The 20,004-nt window shown below is 44.7% G+C and overlaps 1 protein-coding gene across 10 annotated transcripts in view; it reads right to left on the bottom strand.

The window, feature by feature from the left end:
- Positions 1-20,004, bottom strand: part of LOC137371521 (dedicator of cytokinesis protein 9-like) — a 291,071-nt gene that overhangs the window by 181,868 nt on the left and 89,199 nt on the right. For all 10 annotated transcript variants that reach the window (XR_010975239.1, XR_010975240.1, XR_010975241.1 and 7 more), the window contains exon 2: positions 17,046-17,162. Coding sequence is in view for 7 of the 10 variants with exons in the window: in XM_068034244.1 (XP_067890345.1) it covers positions 17,046-17,162 (117 nt within the window). In the remaining 3 variants the exon portion in view is untranslated. The remainder of the gene's footprint in view (positions 1-17,045; positions 17,163-20,004) is intronic.

Here is a 20,004-nt window from a genome sequence, read left to right as displayed (position 1 = left end):
GTCATCGTGCTTCGGTGGTGGAGGGAGTGAATGTTGAAGATGCTGAATGGGTGCTGATCAAGCAGGCTGCTTTGTCCTGGATGCTGTTGAGCTTCTCGAGTGTTGTTGGAGCTGCACCCATCCAGGCAAGTGGAGAGTATTCCATCACACTCCTGACTTGTAGATGGTGGACAGGCTTTGAGGAGTCAGGAGGTGAGTCATTCACTGCTGAATATCCAGCCTTTGAGCTGCTGGGTAAAGAGCTCACCATTCCACAAACACCATTTGTTTCACAAAAGCCACGTACCGACCGGCATACGCTGAACCCCCGGGAACTTGGGGGCAGAAAAGATGCTAGCTGTAAGCGGATGTGCCAGTGATACCGACCCCATCAAAGTTCTTGAAACAGCAGCATTGTAACAGGCCGTGTCCTGTGGTTTAAGTTGTGAATGTTACTTGGTGCACTGAAGGTTGTCCCCATGGTTTGCAATTTGCGACAGTCCATGGTTTCGGCGTACCCCTACTTGTATATTTTATCATGCAATTCATTTGGGTCTCTCAATACGTGTCCCTTTATTACAGGCATCCATTTCTTGGGAGTGTCTGCTTATGCAAGATTCGCTTTATTTGGACTTGTACCGTCCTACAGCATCTTGAAGTATGTGTCTGCTACAGTGATTGTAAAAATATACAGCAGCCAGTAAGGGATCTCATTTCTTCCTTTGCTTTCTGCGAAATGAGTAAAAGGTTCAGTAAAATTCCAAAATTCTATTTCTGGGGCCAACTACCAACCAGTGGAGAAAAATTAACAGAAAGATTCAATCCCATGGCACTATTGCAAAGAAGAGCAACAGAGTTGTGGCCAATATTTATCCCTCTATCAACATCACTAAAATGGACTATCATAGAATCACAGAGATTTACAGCACAGGAAGTCATTCGGCCCATCGTGTCCGTGCCGGCTGACAAGCAGCCATCCAGCCTAATCCTACTTTCCAGCTCTTGGTCCGTAGCCTTGTAAGTTCCGGCACTTCGAGTGATATCCAAGTATTATTTTAATGCAATGATGGTTTCTGCCGCTACCACCCTTTCAGGCAGTGAATTCCAAACCCTCACCAGCCTCTGGATGAAAAGGAAATTCCCCTACCAGGTCATTTATCACATGCTGTTTGTGGGAGCCTGCTGAGCAACGACTGGCTGCTGTGTTTCCTACAACAGTGCTACACTTCAAAAGTTCTTTATTGGCTGTAGAGCGCTTTGGAACACCCTGAGGTTGTGAAAGGCGCGACAGAAATGCAAGTTCTCTCTTTTGGAATTGCACCGAGTAGCATGGCTATAATCCACTTCAGGATAGCGGTCCAGATTGCAATAGCTTCTACAGAGCGGTGTCCAATGTAAAAACAAAGAAAACCTGTGTAAAACTAAGGAAGAGAAATTCGTTTTGTGTAAAACTAGGGCGGGAATTTTACCCTGGTCAGATGGGAGCCGTCCACCAATCGAAAAGTCGGTGGCAATCCCGCCTCCGCCAGGCCTGGGGATCCAGACCGAATTTTAAGGTCCCCAGGCCCTTAATTGGTCTTGGATGGGACTTCCACCTCATTGAGGCAGAAAATCCCGCCTATTGGAGCTGCTGGCCAATCAACAGGCCAGCAGCTCTTAGTCCCAGCAGCGCCACCAAGAGGGGTCGTCAATAAGCCTGGGGCAGGCGGGCTGCTTCCCACTGCCACCACCCCGCATACCATAGCAACAGTGGCAGGAGTGGGTCAGGAAGGTCCCCCTGAGCCTCCAAGTCCATTTTACGCCCCCTCCCCCGGCCAGCCCGCTCTTTGGGCAGGGGCGGTGTAAAATTCCGGCCTCGGGAATATAAATTCATTTTGTTCTGTAAACTAAGCTACATTAGTCAACAGAGCTGACGGCTGTGTAAATAGTGAAAATTTACTACAAAATGTTGCCAACTTCTTTCAAGAGACATACCTTTGCAAAATAAGTAACAAGGGCTGGTGACACATAAACTGTAATTCATACTTAATGGGAGAAATGGTCAAAATTGTTGCTTAAAGGTATTTGGACGACACACAAAAGTGATATTTCATTCACTCCACCACTGGCAGTTGTGCCTTCAGTTGCTTGAGCCCCAAGCTCTGGAATTCCCTCCCTCAACCTCTCTACCCCTCCCTCAACCTCTCTACCCCTCCCTCTCTCCCCCTTCAAGATGCTTCTCTCCGCCTACCTCTTCAACCAAACTTTTATTCATCTGCCCTAATTTATCCGCAAGTGGCCCGGTGTCAAATTTTGTCTGACAACACTCCAGTGAAGAACCATGGGACCTTTTATGATGTTAAAGGCGCTGCATAAATGCGAATTGCTATTGTTTCTATCACAGGTAAAAGCCAAAAATGCAGAACACACACAGATCAACAACGTTGACTCTTACTCTCATCACTGTTTCTGACTGCCAGACCTGATGAGTGTTTCCAGCATTATCTCTTTCAGATTTCTACCATTTACAGTTTCACTTTTTGTTCAGTTTGCTCCTTTTACAGAAACCATCAAAAATCACCCAGATCCAGTCACCGTACTTGCCAATCTTCAGTTTGCAGGCACCAATTACAATCAGTACTTTCACTTTAGAAACTATTACTGTGTTGTTTTTACATCAGTTAATGGTCTCATAAATACTTCCCCTACTACAAGTGCAAGGGTTACAGATGAACCGAAGAATTTTTATCTCTGACTTGCTCCACATGTGGTGGGTTCTGGACAGGAGCTTAAATTCTAACCACCTCGCCACTACATGAGGTAGGGTTGTCAAAGCTCTAGGATTGTTCTCGAACCTCCAGAAATAACAGTCTAATGGCCAGCTCACTGCTGGAAGCAATCCCAGGAAGTAAAAATCATCAGGACAATTCATATTTTTTAAATGTCCTTTGAACATTTGTGTTTTCACCCACTACAAAAATATCAGACATGTGGAGAAAGGCTCTTTGACTGATGTTACGACATCAGGGTGAGGAAGGGGTCTCCGGCTCCCCTCTGGCCCCTTTCCTGGTTTGACCGTAACAGGGTTTAACTTTTAAAGCACTGTTTTTGGCTAAACCCCATCAGTGAGTCCTTGCTCACTGCTTTCTAATTGTAAATGAACCAGACAGGTTTCCTTAGGTTTAAACAAGAAAAAATGTAAGTTTATTAGCCTTAACACTCTAACTCAGTTAAAATTACTAAAATACGCGATGCAACCACACTAGCATGCATACAAGGGAAACATACACACAAATCGAAACAGAGGAGGAGAAATAATTAAAGGGGGAGGGTATGGGGTAGTTGATGGGATTCAGTTACTGTCTTTAGTTTTGCTGTAGAATCCTTGATTGGACTTGAAGTCTTGCAGTTCTCGCTGGGGCCCAGTGCACACTTTCAAACTCTGGTACCAGAAGGCTGAAGAGGTCCTCTGTCTTGAGGCTTAAGCTGCTTGCGTGGGTCCCTGGGACTCTGCTGCAGAGAGGGACCGAGAGAGAGAGGGGCCTTCCTTGTCTTTGGTTTTCAAATTGCAGTCTGCCCCAAACGTTTCTGTAAGGTACAATTCAAACAGTTCCCAGGTTGGCCAGCAGGTTAGCAGCATCATCTGCAAGGGTTGTTGATTCTTTAAAGCTTACTAGACACACTTGGTGAGAGGTGGAGTGCTGGCTCTTACACAGACGTGGATCATCACTGTTGCCTGGACAAATCTTGTTAATTGAATCAATGAGCAATTCCATTGTCTCTCTATTCAACTGTCTCTCAGAATGCAAATGTGCAGCCATGTTTTAACTGTTCATCTCTGTGGTCTTTTTAAATAAGTTATGTTCAAAGTCCAGTAAAAAGTTCAAGTAGTGTTCCAGATGACGAAATTAATATGTTTCCATTTGGCAGGTGTGGTTTCTTTCACACTGACAGTGAAGAATTCTCCAATTGGTTAATGGAGATTATTCACTCTCTGGTTGGTGTGGGAAGGTGCTGCACTGCAAGATGGATATGTCAACTGACCAAAAGCGAGTGTGTTTGGGGGCGGGACATTTGGAGGCAGGAACTCAAGTGATGAAACCTCCAGGAATAAATCCAACCATAGTTGGAAACCAAAATGTGACTAAAAGAAAGACTTGCATTTATACAGCACTTTTCACGACCACCAGACGTTTCAAAGTATTTTACAGTCAATTAAATACTTTTTTTTTTGAAGTGTAGTCACTGATGTAATGTAGGAAATCCAGCAGCCAATTTTCACACAGCAAGCTCCCACAAACAGCAACGTGATAATGACCAGATAATCTGTTTTAGTGATGTTGATTGAGGGATAAAGATTGGCCAGGACACTGGGAAGAACTCCCCGGGTCTTATTTAAAATATTGCCACAGGATTTTGTACATCCACCTGAGCAGGCTGATGGGGCCTCATTTAACATCTCATCCGAAAGACAGCACCCCCGACAGTGCAGCATTCCTTCAGTACTGCACTGGAGTGTCAGCCTGCAGTGGGACTTGAACCCAGAACTTTCTGACTCAGAGGGGCTACAGCTGACACGTGGAGGCAGTACATCCCATTGCACTGGCACTTCACAAACCTATGTGGTTCTTCAACTAACATTTCCCCACCAATTGTGGAATGGAAAGGTTTGACCTAAAAACTGCAGTACTGATGATTAAAGTGACAGCAAAGAGATGAAAGGACTACTCAAATTCGACTGAATTTCAACTCAATTTGTAGTGTTTCGAAATTCTAAAGAATATCTTCCAAGCTCAACAAGGAATATTGTTTGAAAGCTTCCTGAATTGTACAAGCAGGATTAAAATTAACATTTGCAGAACTGGATAGAACAATGAATAGCAAAACATTCCCACATTTCACAATGATAAATATTTTAAATTACAATCATATAAATTTCTACATTTACCAAATGTGATTCCAACTTGTTTTTTATATTTATTTTTTTTATTTAGAGATCCAGCACTGAAACAGGCCCTTCGGCCCACCGAGTCTGTGCCGACCATCAACCACCCATTTATACATTAATCCCATTACCCTCTCACATCCCCACCTTCCCTCAATTCCCCTACCATCGACCTACACTAGGGGCAATTTATAATAGTCAATTTACCTATCAACCTGCAAGTCTTTGGCTATGGGAGGAAATGGAGCACCCAACGAAAACCCACACAGTCACAGGGAGAACTTGCAAACTCCGCACAGGCAGTACCCAGAATCGAACCCAGGTCACTGGAGCTGTGAGGCTGCGGTGCTAACCACTGCACCACTGTGTGAACCATCTCTGAATTTCAGCTGAAATTTTAATAAATATGATGTTTTGCCAGGGATACATCAAAGTTGCTCTGTTTTCTGAAGATTTTGCAGGCATGGAAAGGAAGACTTGCATTTCTGTAGTGCCATGCTCAGCCTCAAGACGTCACAAAGCACCTTGAAGTACTTTTTGAAGTGCTGTCACTGCTGTAACGCAAGAAAAGCTGCAGCCAATTTGTGCACAGCAAGATCCCACAAACAGCACTGTGATAATGACAGATAATCTGTTTTAATGATGTTGATCGAGGGATTAATATTGGCCAGGACACAGGGGGAGAACCCCCCGGGTCTTCTTTGAAATTGTGGCCGTATGATCCTTTACATCCACCTCAGGGGGGCAAACAGGGCCTCAGTTTACGGTCTCATTTCAAAAGGCAGCACCACCTACAGTGCTGCACTTCCTCAGTGCTTCTTCGGGAGTGTTGGTGTAGATTTTGTGCTCAAGTTTCTGGACAGGGACTTGAACCTGCAACATTCTGACTCACAAGTGAGAGTGCAACCCACCAAGTCATGGCTGACACCACATCACATATTGCAATTGTAACAGGGATTCCTGGACAGAGTGGATTATTTTGCTTCACCCCAGAAGCAGCCTCAGAGTGGATCCAATTTGAAACTAATTGTGGGCTTGGACAACTACTGAGTTGATGCCAAAGTCTTATCTGCATCTATCCAAGGAGAATGGTATTCCATGTACTCTTAGCTGCATGATTGACTGCTCGTTATCTATTTATTTTTTTATTTATTTAGAGATACAGCACTGAAACAGGCCCTTTGGCCCACCGGGTCTGTGCCGACTAACAACCACCCATTTATACTAATCCTACATTAATCCCATATTCCCTACCACATCCCCACCATTCTTCTACCACCTACCTACACTCGGGGCAATTTACAATGGCCAATTTACCTATCAACCTGCAAGTCTTTGGCTGTGGGAGGAAACCAGAGCACCCAACGAAAACCCACACAGACACAGGGAGAACTTGCAAACTCCACACAGGCAGTACCCAGAACTGAACCCGGGTCGCTGGAGCTGTGAGGCTGCGGTGCTAATCACTGCGCCACTGTGCCGCCCAAAGCATTCCAACTTTCAGCATCCATGTAAATAAACCAGAAATGCCAAACTACTGAATCTTGAACAGGGTGTGCAACATTAATTATGATTTTCTCGAACTCTCCCCAGGATTCAGAGGGTAAATACATGGCCTGGGGCAGCACAGGACCACCCAGGCAAGACAGAGTCAGGTATTGGTCTATGTGGAGTTGACTGATCTCCAACCAGAGCAGTCCTTGGGGAAGCCCTTTAAACCTCAGTGCCCTTGGACTATGAAGAGAAAAAGAATAAATCAAGGCAGGTTCCTCCACTGCCTCGTCCCTCCCTAGCTCTGTAACCTCCTCTAGCCCTACAACCCTCTGAGATCTCTGCACTCCTCCAATTCCAACCTTTTGAATATCCCTGATTATCATCACTCCACCACTGGCAGAGGGGCCTTCAGCGGCCGAGGCCCTAAACTCTAGAACGTCGTCCCTAGACCTCTCTCTCTCTCTCTTCCTTTAAGACGCTCCTTAAAACCTACCTCTTTAACCAAGCTTTTGGTCACCCATCCTAATTTTCTCGTTTATGTGCCTTGGTGTCTAATGTTGTCTAATAACGCTCCTCCGAAGCACTTTGGGTCGTTTTACCATGTTAAACACACTGTATAAATACAGGCTTCTGTTCTAGCTGATTAACTGGATTCTAGTTTGATGTAGCAACATCTGGGTTCAGACAATTCTAATTTGCCCCATTGTTCCGCCAACTCTCATGCTTGGTATTTCTTTCAAGATCCAAACCAAAATTCACTTGGATACAAACCAAAGTCAGAGATGCCAAATGTTGGATCTGCATTTGCACTTTCAAACACGCGGATAGCTCAATCAATGCCAACTTGGCATAGGCATCACCCCCTGTTGGGCAGCTAACCAGCTGCATGACTGAGCTGTACAGAGAGAATTTAAGACACATTTTGCCTTATTTCAACAACTGCCAAATTTACATTCTGAACTTGGCTGAGTGCTACTTGCTTTTCCTTATAAATTTGAACAACATTTTAGGAAAGCATTTCCACCTTAAAGAAAGTGCGATTTTTTTTCAGTTCCACTGTATAAAATGCACAATTATCTGACTTAAAAGCATCTGAAATTGTTACCCCTCCTACAACAGGGCAAACCTGGCAGGCAAAACCTCCCAGTAAATCATAGCTTCAAATCACTCCCCTGATAGTGACAGAATAGGGCTAAAATCAAAAATACACTGTGATTCCTTCAGCATGTGAGTGGGGAAGGGGGCATGTGTGTGTATGAGAGAGATAGAGCGAGAGACAGACAGACGGAGCGAGAGACAGACAGACGGAGCGAGAGACAGACAGACGGAGCGAGAGACAGACAGACGGAGCGAGAGACAGACAGACGGAGCGAGAGACAGACAGACGGAGCGAGAGAGGGGGGTGTGGAGGGAGAGAGGGGGGTGTGGAGGGAGAGAGGGGGGTGTGGAGGGAGAGAGGGGGGTGTGGAGGGAGAGAGGGGGGTGTGGAGGGAGAGAGGGGGGTGTGGAGGGAGAGAGGGGGGTGTGGAGGGAGAGAGGGGGGTGTGGAGGGAGAGAGGGGGGTGTGGAGGGAGAGAGGGGGGTGTGGAGGGAGAGAGGGGGGTGTGGAGGGAGAGAGGGGGGTGTGGAGGGAGAGAGGGGGTGGCAGAGGGGGGATAAAAGGGGGCGGGAGAGGAAGGGAGGGAAAGGAAAGGGAGGGAAAGGAAAGGGGGGGCGAAGGAAGGGGGGGAGAGAAGGAAGGGGGGGGGGAGAAGGAAGGGGGGGGGGAGAAGGAAGGGGGGGGGGGAGAAGGAAGGGGGGGGGAGAAGGAAGGGGGGGGGAGAAGGAAGGGGGGGGGAGAAGGAAGGGGGGGGGAGAAGGAAGGGGGGGAGAAGGAAGGGGGGGGAGAAGGAAGGGGGGGGAGAAGGAAGGGGGGGGGGAGAAGGAAGGGGGGGGGGAGAAGGAAGGGGGGGGGAGAAGGAAGGGGGGGGGAGAAGGAAGGGGGGGGGAGAAGGAAGGGGGGGGGAGAAGGAAGGGGGGGGGAGAAGGAAGGGGGGGGGGAGAAGGAAGGGGGGGGGAGAAGGAAGGGGGGGGGGAGAAGGAAGGGGGGGAGGGAGAAGGAAGGGGGGGAGGGAGAAGGAAGGGGGGGAGGGAGAAGGAAGGGGGGGAGGGAGAAGGAAGGGGGGAGGGAGAAGGAAGGGGGGAGGGAGAAGGAAGGGGGGGGGGAAGGAAGGGGGGGGGGAAGGAAAGGGGGGGGAAGGAAAGGGGGGGGAAGGAAAGGGGGGGGGAAGGAAAGGGGGGGGAAGGAAAGGGGGGGGAAGGAAAGGGGGGGGAGGAAGTTGGGAGGGGTAAGTTGTGAAGGGGAAGAGGGGGAAGAAGGGGGGAGAAAGTAGAGAGAGGAGAAAGACAGAACAGAGAGAGAGAGAAAATGAGAGAAAAGGGAGGAGCGAAAGGAGGGACAGATTACACAAACTCTTCAACACAGAAGAGGATTATTACATTTATATGCCTTCCTTCTTAATAAAAGATTTTCTAGGCTTGCAGCTTTAATACTAACTGCTAAAATAGCAGAACTCTCTAAGTTCATTGCACCACTGCTATTCATTCTTCAACAGATTTCAACACAAGGTACATTCTCAGCACAGAACTCCATTCTACTCATCAATATTGGGAAAGTGGGACATTCCAGAAGGTAGACACATCAAGACGCCAGGGAAACCTTAATATCTGTGAAAAGTTGGCTTTCCCAGAAAACTTTTAATAACTTTCAAGCTCAAAACTGTTTATTTTCCACCAGTTCCAGTTATACAGTCTGTGGAAATGACCTTAACACAAAACCCAAACCGAGGCTCAATCTTCTTGGCTTCAGTTACATTGCAGATTTTACATGAAGCTAAAACCACTTCACAACAATATAAAATATGCATCATAATTGGCCTGTTAACCGTAGAATCCTACAGCACAGAAGGCCATTCGTCCCATCACGTCTGTACTGGCTCTTTGAAAGAGCTATCCCTTAGTCCCACTCTCCCTCTTTCCCCATAGCAATGGAAATTTTCTCCCCTTCAAGTATTTCACCAATTCCCTTTTTAAAGTTATTACCAAATCTGCACCGCCCTTTCAGGCAACGCATTCCAGATCACAACAACTCGCTGTGTTGAAAAGAAATTCTCATCTTCTAATGAACCCTCTAACTCTGTTTTAACGCACAACCTATTCGCTTCAGTTTGTTGGCCCTTTAAATTATTTTGCACAGCCACACACACACGATTACTCAAAGGGCTGACCTGTGCGCAGCTTGTGTATAAACTTGCGAGTTGCTGCTTGGCTGTGCAGCTCGGAGGGAATGTTGCTCATCTCCCTCAAGATTTTATTGCCCTCTGGTGATCGACCCTCCCACCACTGGAAACAGTTTTTCCCTATTCACTTTACCAAAATCTTTAATAACTGAACACCTCTACTAAATTTCCCCTCAACTCCCTGTGCTGTAAAGTGAACAACCCCAGCTTCACCAGTCTCTCCATATTCCTCAAGTCCCTCAGCGCTGGTCCCATTCTAGTAAATCTCCAAGACTTTGACATCCTTCCGAATGTGTGGTGCCCGGAATTGGACACAATACTCCAGTTGAGATCTAACCAGCATTTTATAAAGGTTTTAGCATAACTTCCTTGCTTTTGTACTCTATGTGTCTATTTATAAAGCCTGGGATCCCGGATGCTACTTTAAACAGCCTCATCAATTTGTCCTGTTGCCTTCAAAGTTTTATGTACATGCACCCCCCAGGTCTCTGATCCTGCAAGCCCTATAACATTGTGCTGGTTTATTTATATTGCCTCTCCTCATTCTTCCTTCCAAAATGTATATCAGTTCACACAAATGAGAAGAAAATGCAAATATTTTTTCTTGAATTTAGACAGACACAGCAACTGAGTTAAAAACAGCTGTACTTTTAACAAGGTCCCTTTATCTCTGTTTTAAAGGAGTAACTACAATGAATAAAAGCCTACAAAACTCTTTCATCCACAAACCTTGCAGATTATCAGACTCCAAGAAATGCACTGTAAAATGAGCACTTTAATCCCTCGTGGACTGATTTTATCATTATTCTTCACTAACTCACATCTTCTCACAGCCGTGGCTCACTGGGTAGCAATCATGGCTGAGTCAGAAAGTTCCGGGTTCAAATCCCGCTTCAGAAACTGAAGCACAAAACCTAGGTCGACACTCCCAGTGCAGTACTGAGAGAGTGCTGCACTGTCGGAGGTGCCGTCTTCTACATGAGAAGTTACACCGAGGCCCCGTCTGCACCCTCAGATGGACACAGAGGATCCCATGCCATTATTTCAAATAAGAACAGAGGCATTCTCCTGGGTGTCCTGGCCGATATTTTCCCCTCGACCAACATCACTAAAACAGTATACTGTATTCGCTGTTCACAATGCAGTCACCTCTACATGGTGGGGACCAAATGCAGATTGGAAGACCGCTTTGCAGAATGCCTCCGCTCAGTCCACAAGCATGATCCCGAGCTTCTGGTTGCTTGCCATTTTAATTCACCACCCTGCTCTCACGTCCACATTTCTGTCCTCGGCCTGCTGCAGCGTTCCAGTGAACGTCAACACAAGCTCACGGAACAGCACCTCATCTTTCGATTAGGCGCTCTGCAGCCTTCTGGACTCAACATTGGGTTCGATAACTTCAGACCATGAGACCCATTATTTTTTATTTATTTATTTACTATTTTTGTATTTTTCTTTTTTTTTTTAAAACTATGTGCCAGTCTTAAACTTGTTTTTCATGTTTTTGTTTTCAGACAGAGCTGTTCATTACTCGGCCATTAAGTCTCTCTGGACAAATCCTTAGGCTTTTACTACAACTATTACCACTCCATTTGCCTTTTATTCCATGATATCTTTCTTATTTAATCTCTCCTACCCTCCGCCCTAACACAGACCTTCCCTTTTGTTCTTCTTAACCCCCTCCCCAACTTTCACTTGCTCAAAGCTTATTATATTTCTAACCTTTGCCAGTTCTGATGAAAGGTCACAGACCTGAAACGTTAACTCTGTTTCTCTCTCCACAGGTGCTGCCAGACCTGCTGAGTATTTCCAGCACTTTCTGTTCTCATTTCAAAATAAATCCCACTGCCTTGCTGTTGCCCATAACTCCGTCTTCTTCCTTGCTTCAAATCTTCTTCGACTCCTCTCTTGAAAGATGCAATGGCGTCTGCCTCAACTTCCTGCACATTCCGCTAACATGTAAATGTTCTCCTTGCCCTTTCCCAAACCCTCACACCTCGAGTTCATGCTCCCGCACCCAAATCCAAATGATCTCTCTCTCAAAACTGGGCACAGCACTAACCAGTGGGATACATTAGGTCCAAACATTCACCCACCAGAACAAGCTTTAACCCTTTGTTTGCACGTGAGCTTCACTATCATTTCCCACAGAGTATTACACAGAATTTACAGCACAGAAACAGGACATTTGGCCCAGTTGGTCTATGCTAGACTTTCTGTTCCACATGAGCTTCCTTCCGTTCTACTCCATCTCACCCCATCAATATATCCTTCTATTCCTTTCTCCCTCATGTGTTTATCCAACTTCCCCTTAAATGCCTCTCTGCCATTCACCTTGATCATTCCATGTGGCAGTGAGCTCCACATTTTCACCACTCTCTGGGTAAAGAAATATCTCCTCATTGCATGATAAACAAATTCTGCTCATCTCCCCGACTGGCTCTTTCAGCAGTTATCTTAAATCTGAATCCTCTGTTTATGAACCCTGGTGCCATTGGAAACAGTTTCTCCCAATCAAAATCCCATGTAATTTTGAACACCTTAATTAAATCTCCTCCTCACCTTCTCTGCCCTAAGGAGAACAATCCCAGCTTCTCCAGTCTCTCCACATAACTGAATTCCCTCATCCCTGCCGTGTACAAGCTCTGCTGGATTTGGTTCCCAGCCTTCTTATGGCAACTGATTTGCTGAAAATGGTGACAAGAAAGTCTCAACCATAAATGACAGTGATACAGCAGCCAATGAACAAAGAGCAAGAGTACTAACCACTACACAATTAAAAAGTCACCAAAGTGAAAATTATATTATTTCTTGTTGCTCTTTAAGAGTTAGCTATGGCTCATTGTATAGCACTAACCCCTCCCTATCTCTATAAGCTCCACAATCCTCCAGATCGCTGCACTCCTCTAATCCCGGCCTCTTGCACATCCCCGAGTTCCATCATTCCACCATTGGTGGCCATGTCTTCAGATGCCAAGGCCCTGGGTCTGGAATTCCCTCTCTAAACTGCTCTGCTTCTCTATCTCTCTCTGTCGCTTCTCCTTTAAGACATTTAAAACCTATTTCTTTGACCAAGCTATTCGGCACCGGTCCTAATATCTCCTTACGTGGCTCAGCATCAAATTGTGTTTCATAATGCTCCAGCGAAGTGCCTTGGGATGTTTTACTACAAGTACAAGTTGTTGTTGTGTCAGAGGTTTGAGAGTTCAAGTTCCACTCCAAAGACCTGAGCACTTAATCCAGGCTGACACCGGCACAGAATTTACAGTACAGAAAATAGGCCATTCGGCCCAACTAGTCTATGCTGGTGTTTATGATCCACATGAGCCTCCCCTCACTCTAATTAATTCAACTTACCCCATCACACGAAAGCGTAGCAGAAGCTTGGAACTCTCTTCTGCAAACCGTAACTGAGGCTGGGTCAATTGTTAATTTTACATCTGAGCTCGAGAGGTTTTCGTTATCCAAAGGTATTCAGGAATATGAGGCAAAGGCGGGGAACATTTGGTTAGGGCATAGATCAGCCATGATCTCATTGAACGGCAGAACAGAACTGAGAGGCTAAATGGCCTCCTGCTGTTCCTATACTTCCAGATTAATTGTCAGTGGCATGGTCTTTCAGGTGAGATGTTAAACCAAGGACTCGTACCCAACAGTAACTAAACTTCAGGAGTATCTCAGGGGCTGTGACGTGCATTGAGATGTCCTGGGCATGTGAGACGCCTTGATCCTTCTCTTTTTAAAAAGTGCAAGGCGCTATAGGAACATTCGAATCAGGAACAGGAGTGGGCCATTCAGCCCCTCCATTCTGTTCTAGTAATTGGTGTTAGTAATGATACAATTACAGCAAAAGCTTCTCTCCCATGCAAATCCAGGGAACAAGATCAGGATAAATAAGAGAATATTCAGCAGTGTTGAGCTGTAACTCTCGGAGCTAAAAACAAACAGCTGTCCAGGGGCCGAACTAGGCACAGCTTTATCTCTTTGTCATATGTCGTCCCTCAGAATTAGATGGGAAGTTTAACTTTGCAGGTTTCTATTGTAACACCAACAATTCTACAGCTGAAAGAGAATTCCTGGTGGGATACTGTAGCTCCTTGATGTGAAGGAAGGATGCAGAACCTTGTCCTTGAACCTTTTCAAGCTGCTCCAACTCCCAGGTGGAATTTCAGCATTTCTGGGACACGTAAACATAAAACTTGTACAACGTCCTCTCATTTCTCGACTTCAAAATATAAACTCTGCATCTGGCAAGGGGCCATTACTTATCAAAGTTTGGCATGAATATGCTGAACATCTATCGTAATGAGGCACCAGATTATGTGACAAGACTTGCATTTCTGTAGCACCTTTCACGATCTCAGGACATCACAAAGCACTTTACAGCCAATTAAGTACTTTTGAAGTGTAGGCACTGTTGTCATGTAGGAAATGCAGCAGCCAATTTGCACACAGCAAGCTCCCACAAACAGATAATCAGACCAGATAATCTGTTTTTGTGATGTTGGTTGAGGGATAAATATTGGCCTCAGAGCATCAGGCACAACTCCCCTCTCTCCTTCGAAATAGCGTCATGGGATCATTAACATCGACAAGAGTGCAGGCAGGGCCTTGGTTTAACGTCTCATCCGAAAGATGGCACCTCCGACAGCGCAACACTCCCTCAGTACTACACTGGAGTGTCAGCTGAGGGTCTTGTCCTCAAGTCCTGGAGTGGGACTTGAACCCACAAGCTTGTGACTCAGAGGCTACCCACTGAGCCACAGCTGATAGAAAACTCTCAAAAAGCAGTGAGATAATGACCAGATAATCTATCTTTTGTGCGACAGTGGTTGAGGGATAACAAGCCACCAGGGAGAACTCGCCTGCTCTTTGAGATAGTGCCGTGGGATCTTGTGAGGGAGAAGGGAGGTCCTCGGTTTAACTTTCCTGTCAGAAAAGCCTTCTGACTCAGGAGGCTACAGAGTGATCCCAACTGAACCACGGCTGGAACCCACACAAGTGGGTGCTAGAAGCAGGAGCTGGGCTTTTACCAGCAAACATTTGTGACATGGGGGCTTAGCACAATCAGCATGCACGGTCTCCTCTACAGAGCCTTTCTTCTAAAAACCTAAATTAAAAGTATGTAAACACATGTAGACAGAAGCCAGCAACATAATTTTTTTGTCACCTCTCCAAGTCCTTACTATAAACAAACTTCAATTGCCCCATAGTTGCAGGAAAACAAATCCTGAAAGCAACCTCTTTTGCAATGTACTAAGTTGTGTTTCTCGTTACTTCTTGCAAATATTCTTTTATACTGAAACAATCCTGGCTGGTCTCCCACGTCCTACCCTTTGTAAACTCGAGGTCGTTCAAAAGTCTGCTGCCCATGTCCTTACTCGCACCAAGTCTCGTTCACTCATCACCCCATGTGCTTGCTGACCTACACTGGCTCCCAGTTAAACAATGCCTCAATTTTAAAATTCATATCATGTTGAAAAATAAGGGGTCGCCCATTTAAGGCGGAGATGAGGAGAAAGTTTTTCTCAAAGGGTTGCGAGTCTTTGGAACTCTCTTCCCCAGAGAGCGGTGGAGGCAGGGTCATTGAATATCTTTAAGGCAGAGGTAGATAAATTCTTGACTAACACGGGAGTCAAAGGGTATCGGGGTAGGTGGGAAAGTGGAGTTGAGGCCACAATCAGATCAGCCACGATCTTATTAAATGGCAGAGCAGGCTCAAAAGGGCCGAATGGCCTACTCCTGCTCCTTAATCATATGTTCGTATTTACATCCACGTTTTCAAATCCTTCCATGGCCTCGCCACTTTCTATCGCTGTAATCTCCTCCAGCCCACAAACTTCCAAGATACCTGTGTCCATCTAAATCTGGCCTCTTGCACATCCCTGATTTTAACTGCTCAAACGCAAGCCGCCGTGCCTTCAACTGCCGAGGCCCTAAGCTCTGGAATTCCCTCCCTAAAACTTCCTGGCTTCTCCACCTCGCTTTCCTTGTTTAAGATGCTCCTCAAAACCGACCTCTTTGACTAAGCTTTTGGCCACCTGCCTAAACATCATCCTATGTGGCTCAGAGTCAAATTTTAATTATAATGTTCCCACGGAGGTCGTCAGTTCTATTACATTAAAGGTGCTAGATAAATACAAGTTGCTGTTGCTGCTTTTAAAAGCCCTGCAATAGTTGCCGTACAGAATAGACGGGCAAGCAAAATGCCAGTCATGGCCGACAACCACTGAACCACAAATGCCCCATCCATCACAGATTTGGAACAGGAAACAAGGTAAGCAGACATCTTTGAGCAATGGTTTGTGACCTTACAGATAACCTTTGACCCACACCTGAGCTCAACAGCAGAACATACTTTGTGAAACAGGAAATTTTGACACTACTACATTTCCAACAGTGGGAGGAAAGAGTCACACTGCTGGAAACTGGCTGAACAAAGATTTCCTAGTGCAGCCTTGATTTGAATTCAGGAACTTTGCAACATCAACTACCTCTAACCCCCTCCTTTTATTAAATCAGTCTGGAAACTTTTTAACATCCAAAAGGAAATTATTAAATTGATAAAGATACTAAAATCAAAAGCTGTGCATAATTCTCTGGGTTATTGTTCAAGTAGTGGTAGTCTATATTACAGTTGTGACTATTTGGTATCATACAATTCTTCACTGCTACTGGAAACAGTAACAAAGCAATTCCTGGTCATCATACATCAATCCCAATTCAGTAAGAGGGCTTGGTTGCAATTTGTTAGTCACTGTCAGCCTCTTGAATATAAATTGTTATTTAATAGAGTTCAGCATTTAGCTAGAGCGAAGAAGCTAGTCTTCGCTGGAACTGGAACCCAGTGGTTCCCTTAACAAAAGGAACTGCAGGGGGCCATTCGGCCCCTCAAGCCTGTCCTGTCATTCAATTAGACCATGGCTGATTTGTACTTTAAACTCATTTAATTTGGTTCCATAACCCTTAATCCCTTTACCCAACAAAAATCTATGAATCTCAGTCTTGAAATTATCAATTGACCCCTGGCCACAACAGCTTTTTGGGAGAGAGAGTTCCAGATTTCCACTCCACTTTGTGTGAACAAGTGCTTCCTGACATCACCCCTGAACAGCCTGGCTCTAATTTTAAGGTTCTGCTCCCTTGTTCTGGACTCCTTAATTTGATTCCCCCTTAGTTTTCTACATTCAAGGGAATACAAACCTAGTCTATGTAACCGTGCCTTCATAATTTAATCGTTTTAGCCTTGGTCAATATATCCTTCCTGAGGTGTGGCGCCCAGGACTGAACACAGTTACTCAATTCAAACTAAAGTGAAAAAGAACTGGAAACATGACTCCAATATTACAGTTCACCATGACATCACTCACCTGGAAATCTTCGTTAGGAAAAAGCAGCATGTCCCGTAAAGGATCACTGATAATCTGTGCTTTCTTCTGCAGTAAGACATTCTCATAGTCTATTGGTTCAATGTCCTTTGGTTTAGCCTATAAAGAAATCATAAAGACAATTTGAGGCCAAGAGGTGTTACTGTTCTCATATTTTGAAAATGTCAAGTATTTAATATCCAAACTACTGTTTTAAATTATTAATCAACAATTAGAAGGAGCTACAATCCTTCATGGGGCAACGATGACAGAACAAATGTTGGGGATTCCATCAACCAATAACCTGTTCACACAGTTATGAACACGGACCCAGCCAAGCTTACCATTTTAAACATGGCAACTAAGCAGTTCTGCTGAGTTAAAGCCCAGGATAATTACATGCACAGTGCGGATAACAGCAACAGAAGTGACTGCATTTGTCTGCTGGACTGACTGATGCAATTTGATATTTAAAGAAGTGGCAGAAGAGATCAAAAGCGGATTCTGGGAACGGATCCCCGATTGCAAAAACATTTTTCAACTGTCACTTCAACAACTTACATTTATATAGCACTTTTCACATAGTAAAATGCCCCAAGGCAATTTCAGGGAGATAGATGCCATATAAAAATTACATTAGAGAGAAAGACGTGAATTTATATGGCGCCTTTCAAGGCCACAGGAGGTCCCAAGGCACCTTACAGCCAATCAAGCACTTTTGAAAGTGTAGTTACTGCTGTAATATAGGAAATGCAAGCAGTCAATTTGCACATCGGAAGCTCCCAAGCACAAACAGCAATGTGACCATCAGACCAGATAATCTCTTTTTGTGATGTTGATTGAGGGATAGGTATTGGCCAGGACACTGGGGAGAAATCCTCTACTCTTCTTTGAAACAGCACCAGGGGATCTTTTATGTCCCCACGAGAAGGCAGGCAGGGCTTCAGTTTGATGTTTCATCCAAAAGACGGCACCTTCGACAGTACAGCACTCCCTCAAGTACTGCACTGGGAGTGCCTGCCTTGCTCTGGAATGGGACTTGAAACCAGAATCTTCTGATTCAAAGGCGAGAGTGCTACCCACTGAGCCACGGCTGACATAGGTTCAGCACAATTCTATAACTGAGTTAATTTTCAACCAAACAAATTGAGCATTTTTGTTTTGCTGGATAAAAGAAATTTTGGGTCTTCCTCTTGCAAAATAACAGCTCCTAAACCATTCCCTTAAAGCAGTTTTTGATGACATTTTCTACCAATCACCCTCCAAACATCTAATAACATCCTTATGTTATTTTACTAGTTATGTTCATTTTCATTCAATCACACATTGGCATCTGTTAAGGCAGACTTAGACACAATGAGATGCTAATGCAATAAAAACCATACACACACAGAGCACATCAGTACCTGAAGCAAAGTACCCTTCTGTAATTTGTTATGGAGCAAAAATGCAGCAATATGTCAAACTAGCTTAGCTTTCTGAATGTGGAACGTTCAGTTTCACACTGGTACAGTCAGACTACAGGGCTAGATTCAGTAAAACTGCAACAGTAGCATTCTGCAAGTGAAGCAGCTCCATCACTGAGCTTTCTGTGACAAAACTATAAACTAGTGCCAGGGTTTTCGGCTTCTGCACAGGACAGCCAGCCATTTCTTGCTCATTCTTTTCAACAGCAAGCACAGAAACAACAAACCCTGGCCTGATTCTCCAGAATAGGAACACAGGGACAGGATTGGTCATTTAACCCCTCACAGCTACTCGGCCAGTCGATAAGATCACGAATGATTTGTAACCAAACATTCACACTTTTACCCCATATCTCTTAATACCAGGAGTTGACAAAAATCTATCAAGCTCAGATTTAAAAATAATTGGCCCAGCCAACTGTGGAGGAGAAATCTAAACTTCTACCACCCTTTGCACGTACTAATGTTTCCTAATTCTAATCCTGAAAGCCTAAAAATTAAAGCAAGACCTATCATCGAGACCAAGATTCAGCAACCAGCTTCTCTCTATCTAACCTATCAGCTCCCCTTAATACCTGGATGACTTCAATCAAATCACCCCTCAATGGGCTAATTCAGCACAATAACAGACATCAAATGGGTTAAAAGAACTATTTACAAATAAATATGAGGCGGATACAGAATGCTGTCGACTCTATAACGTCATCTGGCAAGATCATCACCAAGGACAATAGATGGGTGTGGGTCTGTTCTTACTCGGCTGCTCAATTTCCTATTTCTGCCTCAGGGACCTCCGTCCACACAATGTAACTGAGGTAAAACATAGCTCAAAACGAGAGCTAAAAGCAACCCGGACTATAGCAGTACAAAGCAAGTGAGGATTTCACATTTTACTACACTGAACAAATTACTCTATTCAAGAGTCTGGCTGTTGTTCTGGATTGGAACAACAATGCTATCTCACAAAAACCATTAAAGAGGTTTAGCAGTAATCACATCTAAAACTATTCTGAAATGTGAAGACGCATGCATTCCTGTAAAAAATGCCTAGAGAGTAAGTTTCTGATTTGTTTCGAATGGCCATCAAACAATTAAATGGGGCAAAACTGTTTTAAAATAGAGGTGTTTTTATTTGAAACTATACCAGCTAAAATGTGCTTTCTGCAGAATTAGTAAGTGCACACATTATGTGCTTGCGTGCCTATAAATGGTGTACCTTTCATTAACAAAGAATTGGGACAATTTCACATGGCATTTTTTCGTGAAACATTGGATGAGGTGGTGGCAGAATTCCTCATAATCATGAAATGACGGAGCCTTCTGTAAAATCTCAGCTTTCAGGTGTCAGCGATTTTTGTAAACCAGTTTTGTGAGGCTGTGGTTTGTGCAATTTCATTAGCAAGTCATCAATTATGGAGGGCGAAATGTATTCTCCCATTTACACTTAAACACACATACACAGACAGACTCACAGACAGACAGGCTCATAGACACCC

The sequence above is a fragment of the Heterodontus francisci genome, chromosome 6 (assembly GCF_036365525.1).
Source record: "Heterodontus francisci isolate sHetFra1 chromosome 6, sHetFra1.hap1, whole genome shotgun sequence".
NCBI lineage: Eukaryota > Metazoa > Chordata > Chondrichthyes > Heterodontiformes > Heterodontidae > Heterodontus > Heterodontus francisci.
This window is presented reverse-complemented; position numbering and strand designations above follow the sequence as displayed.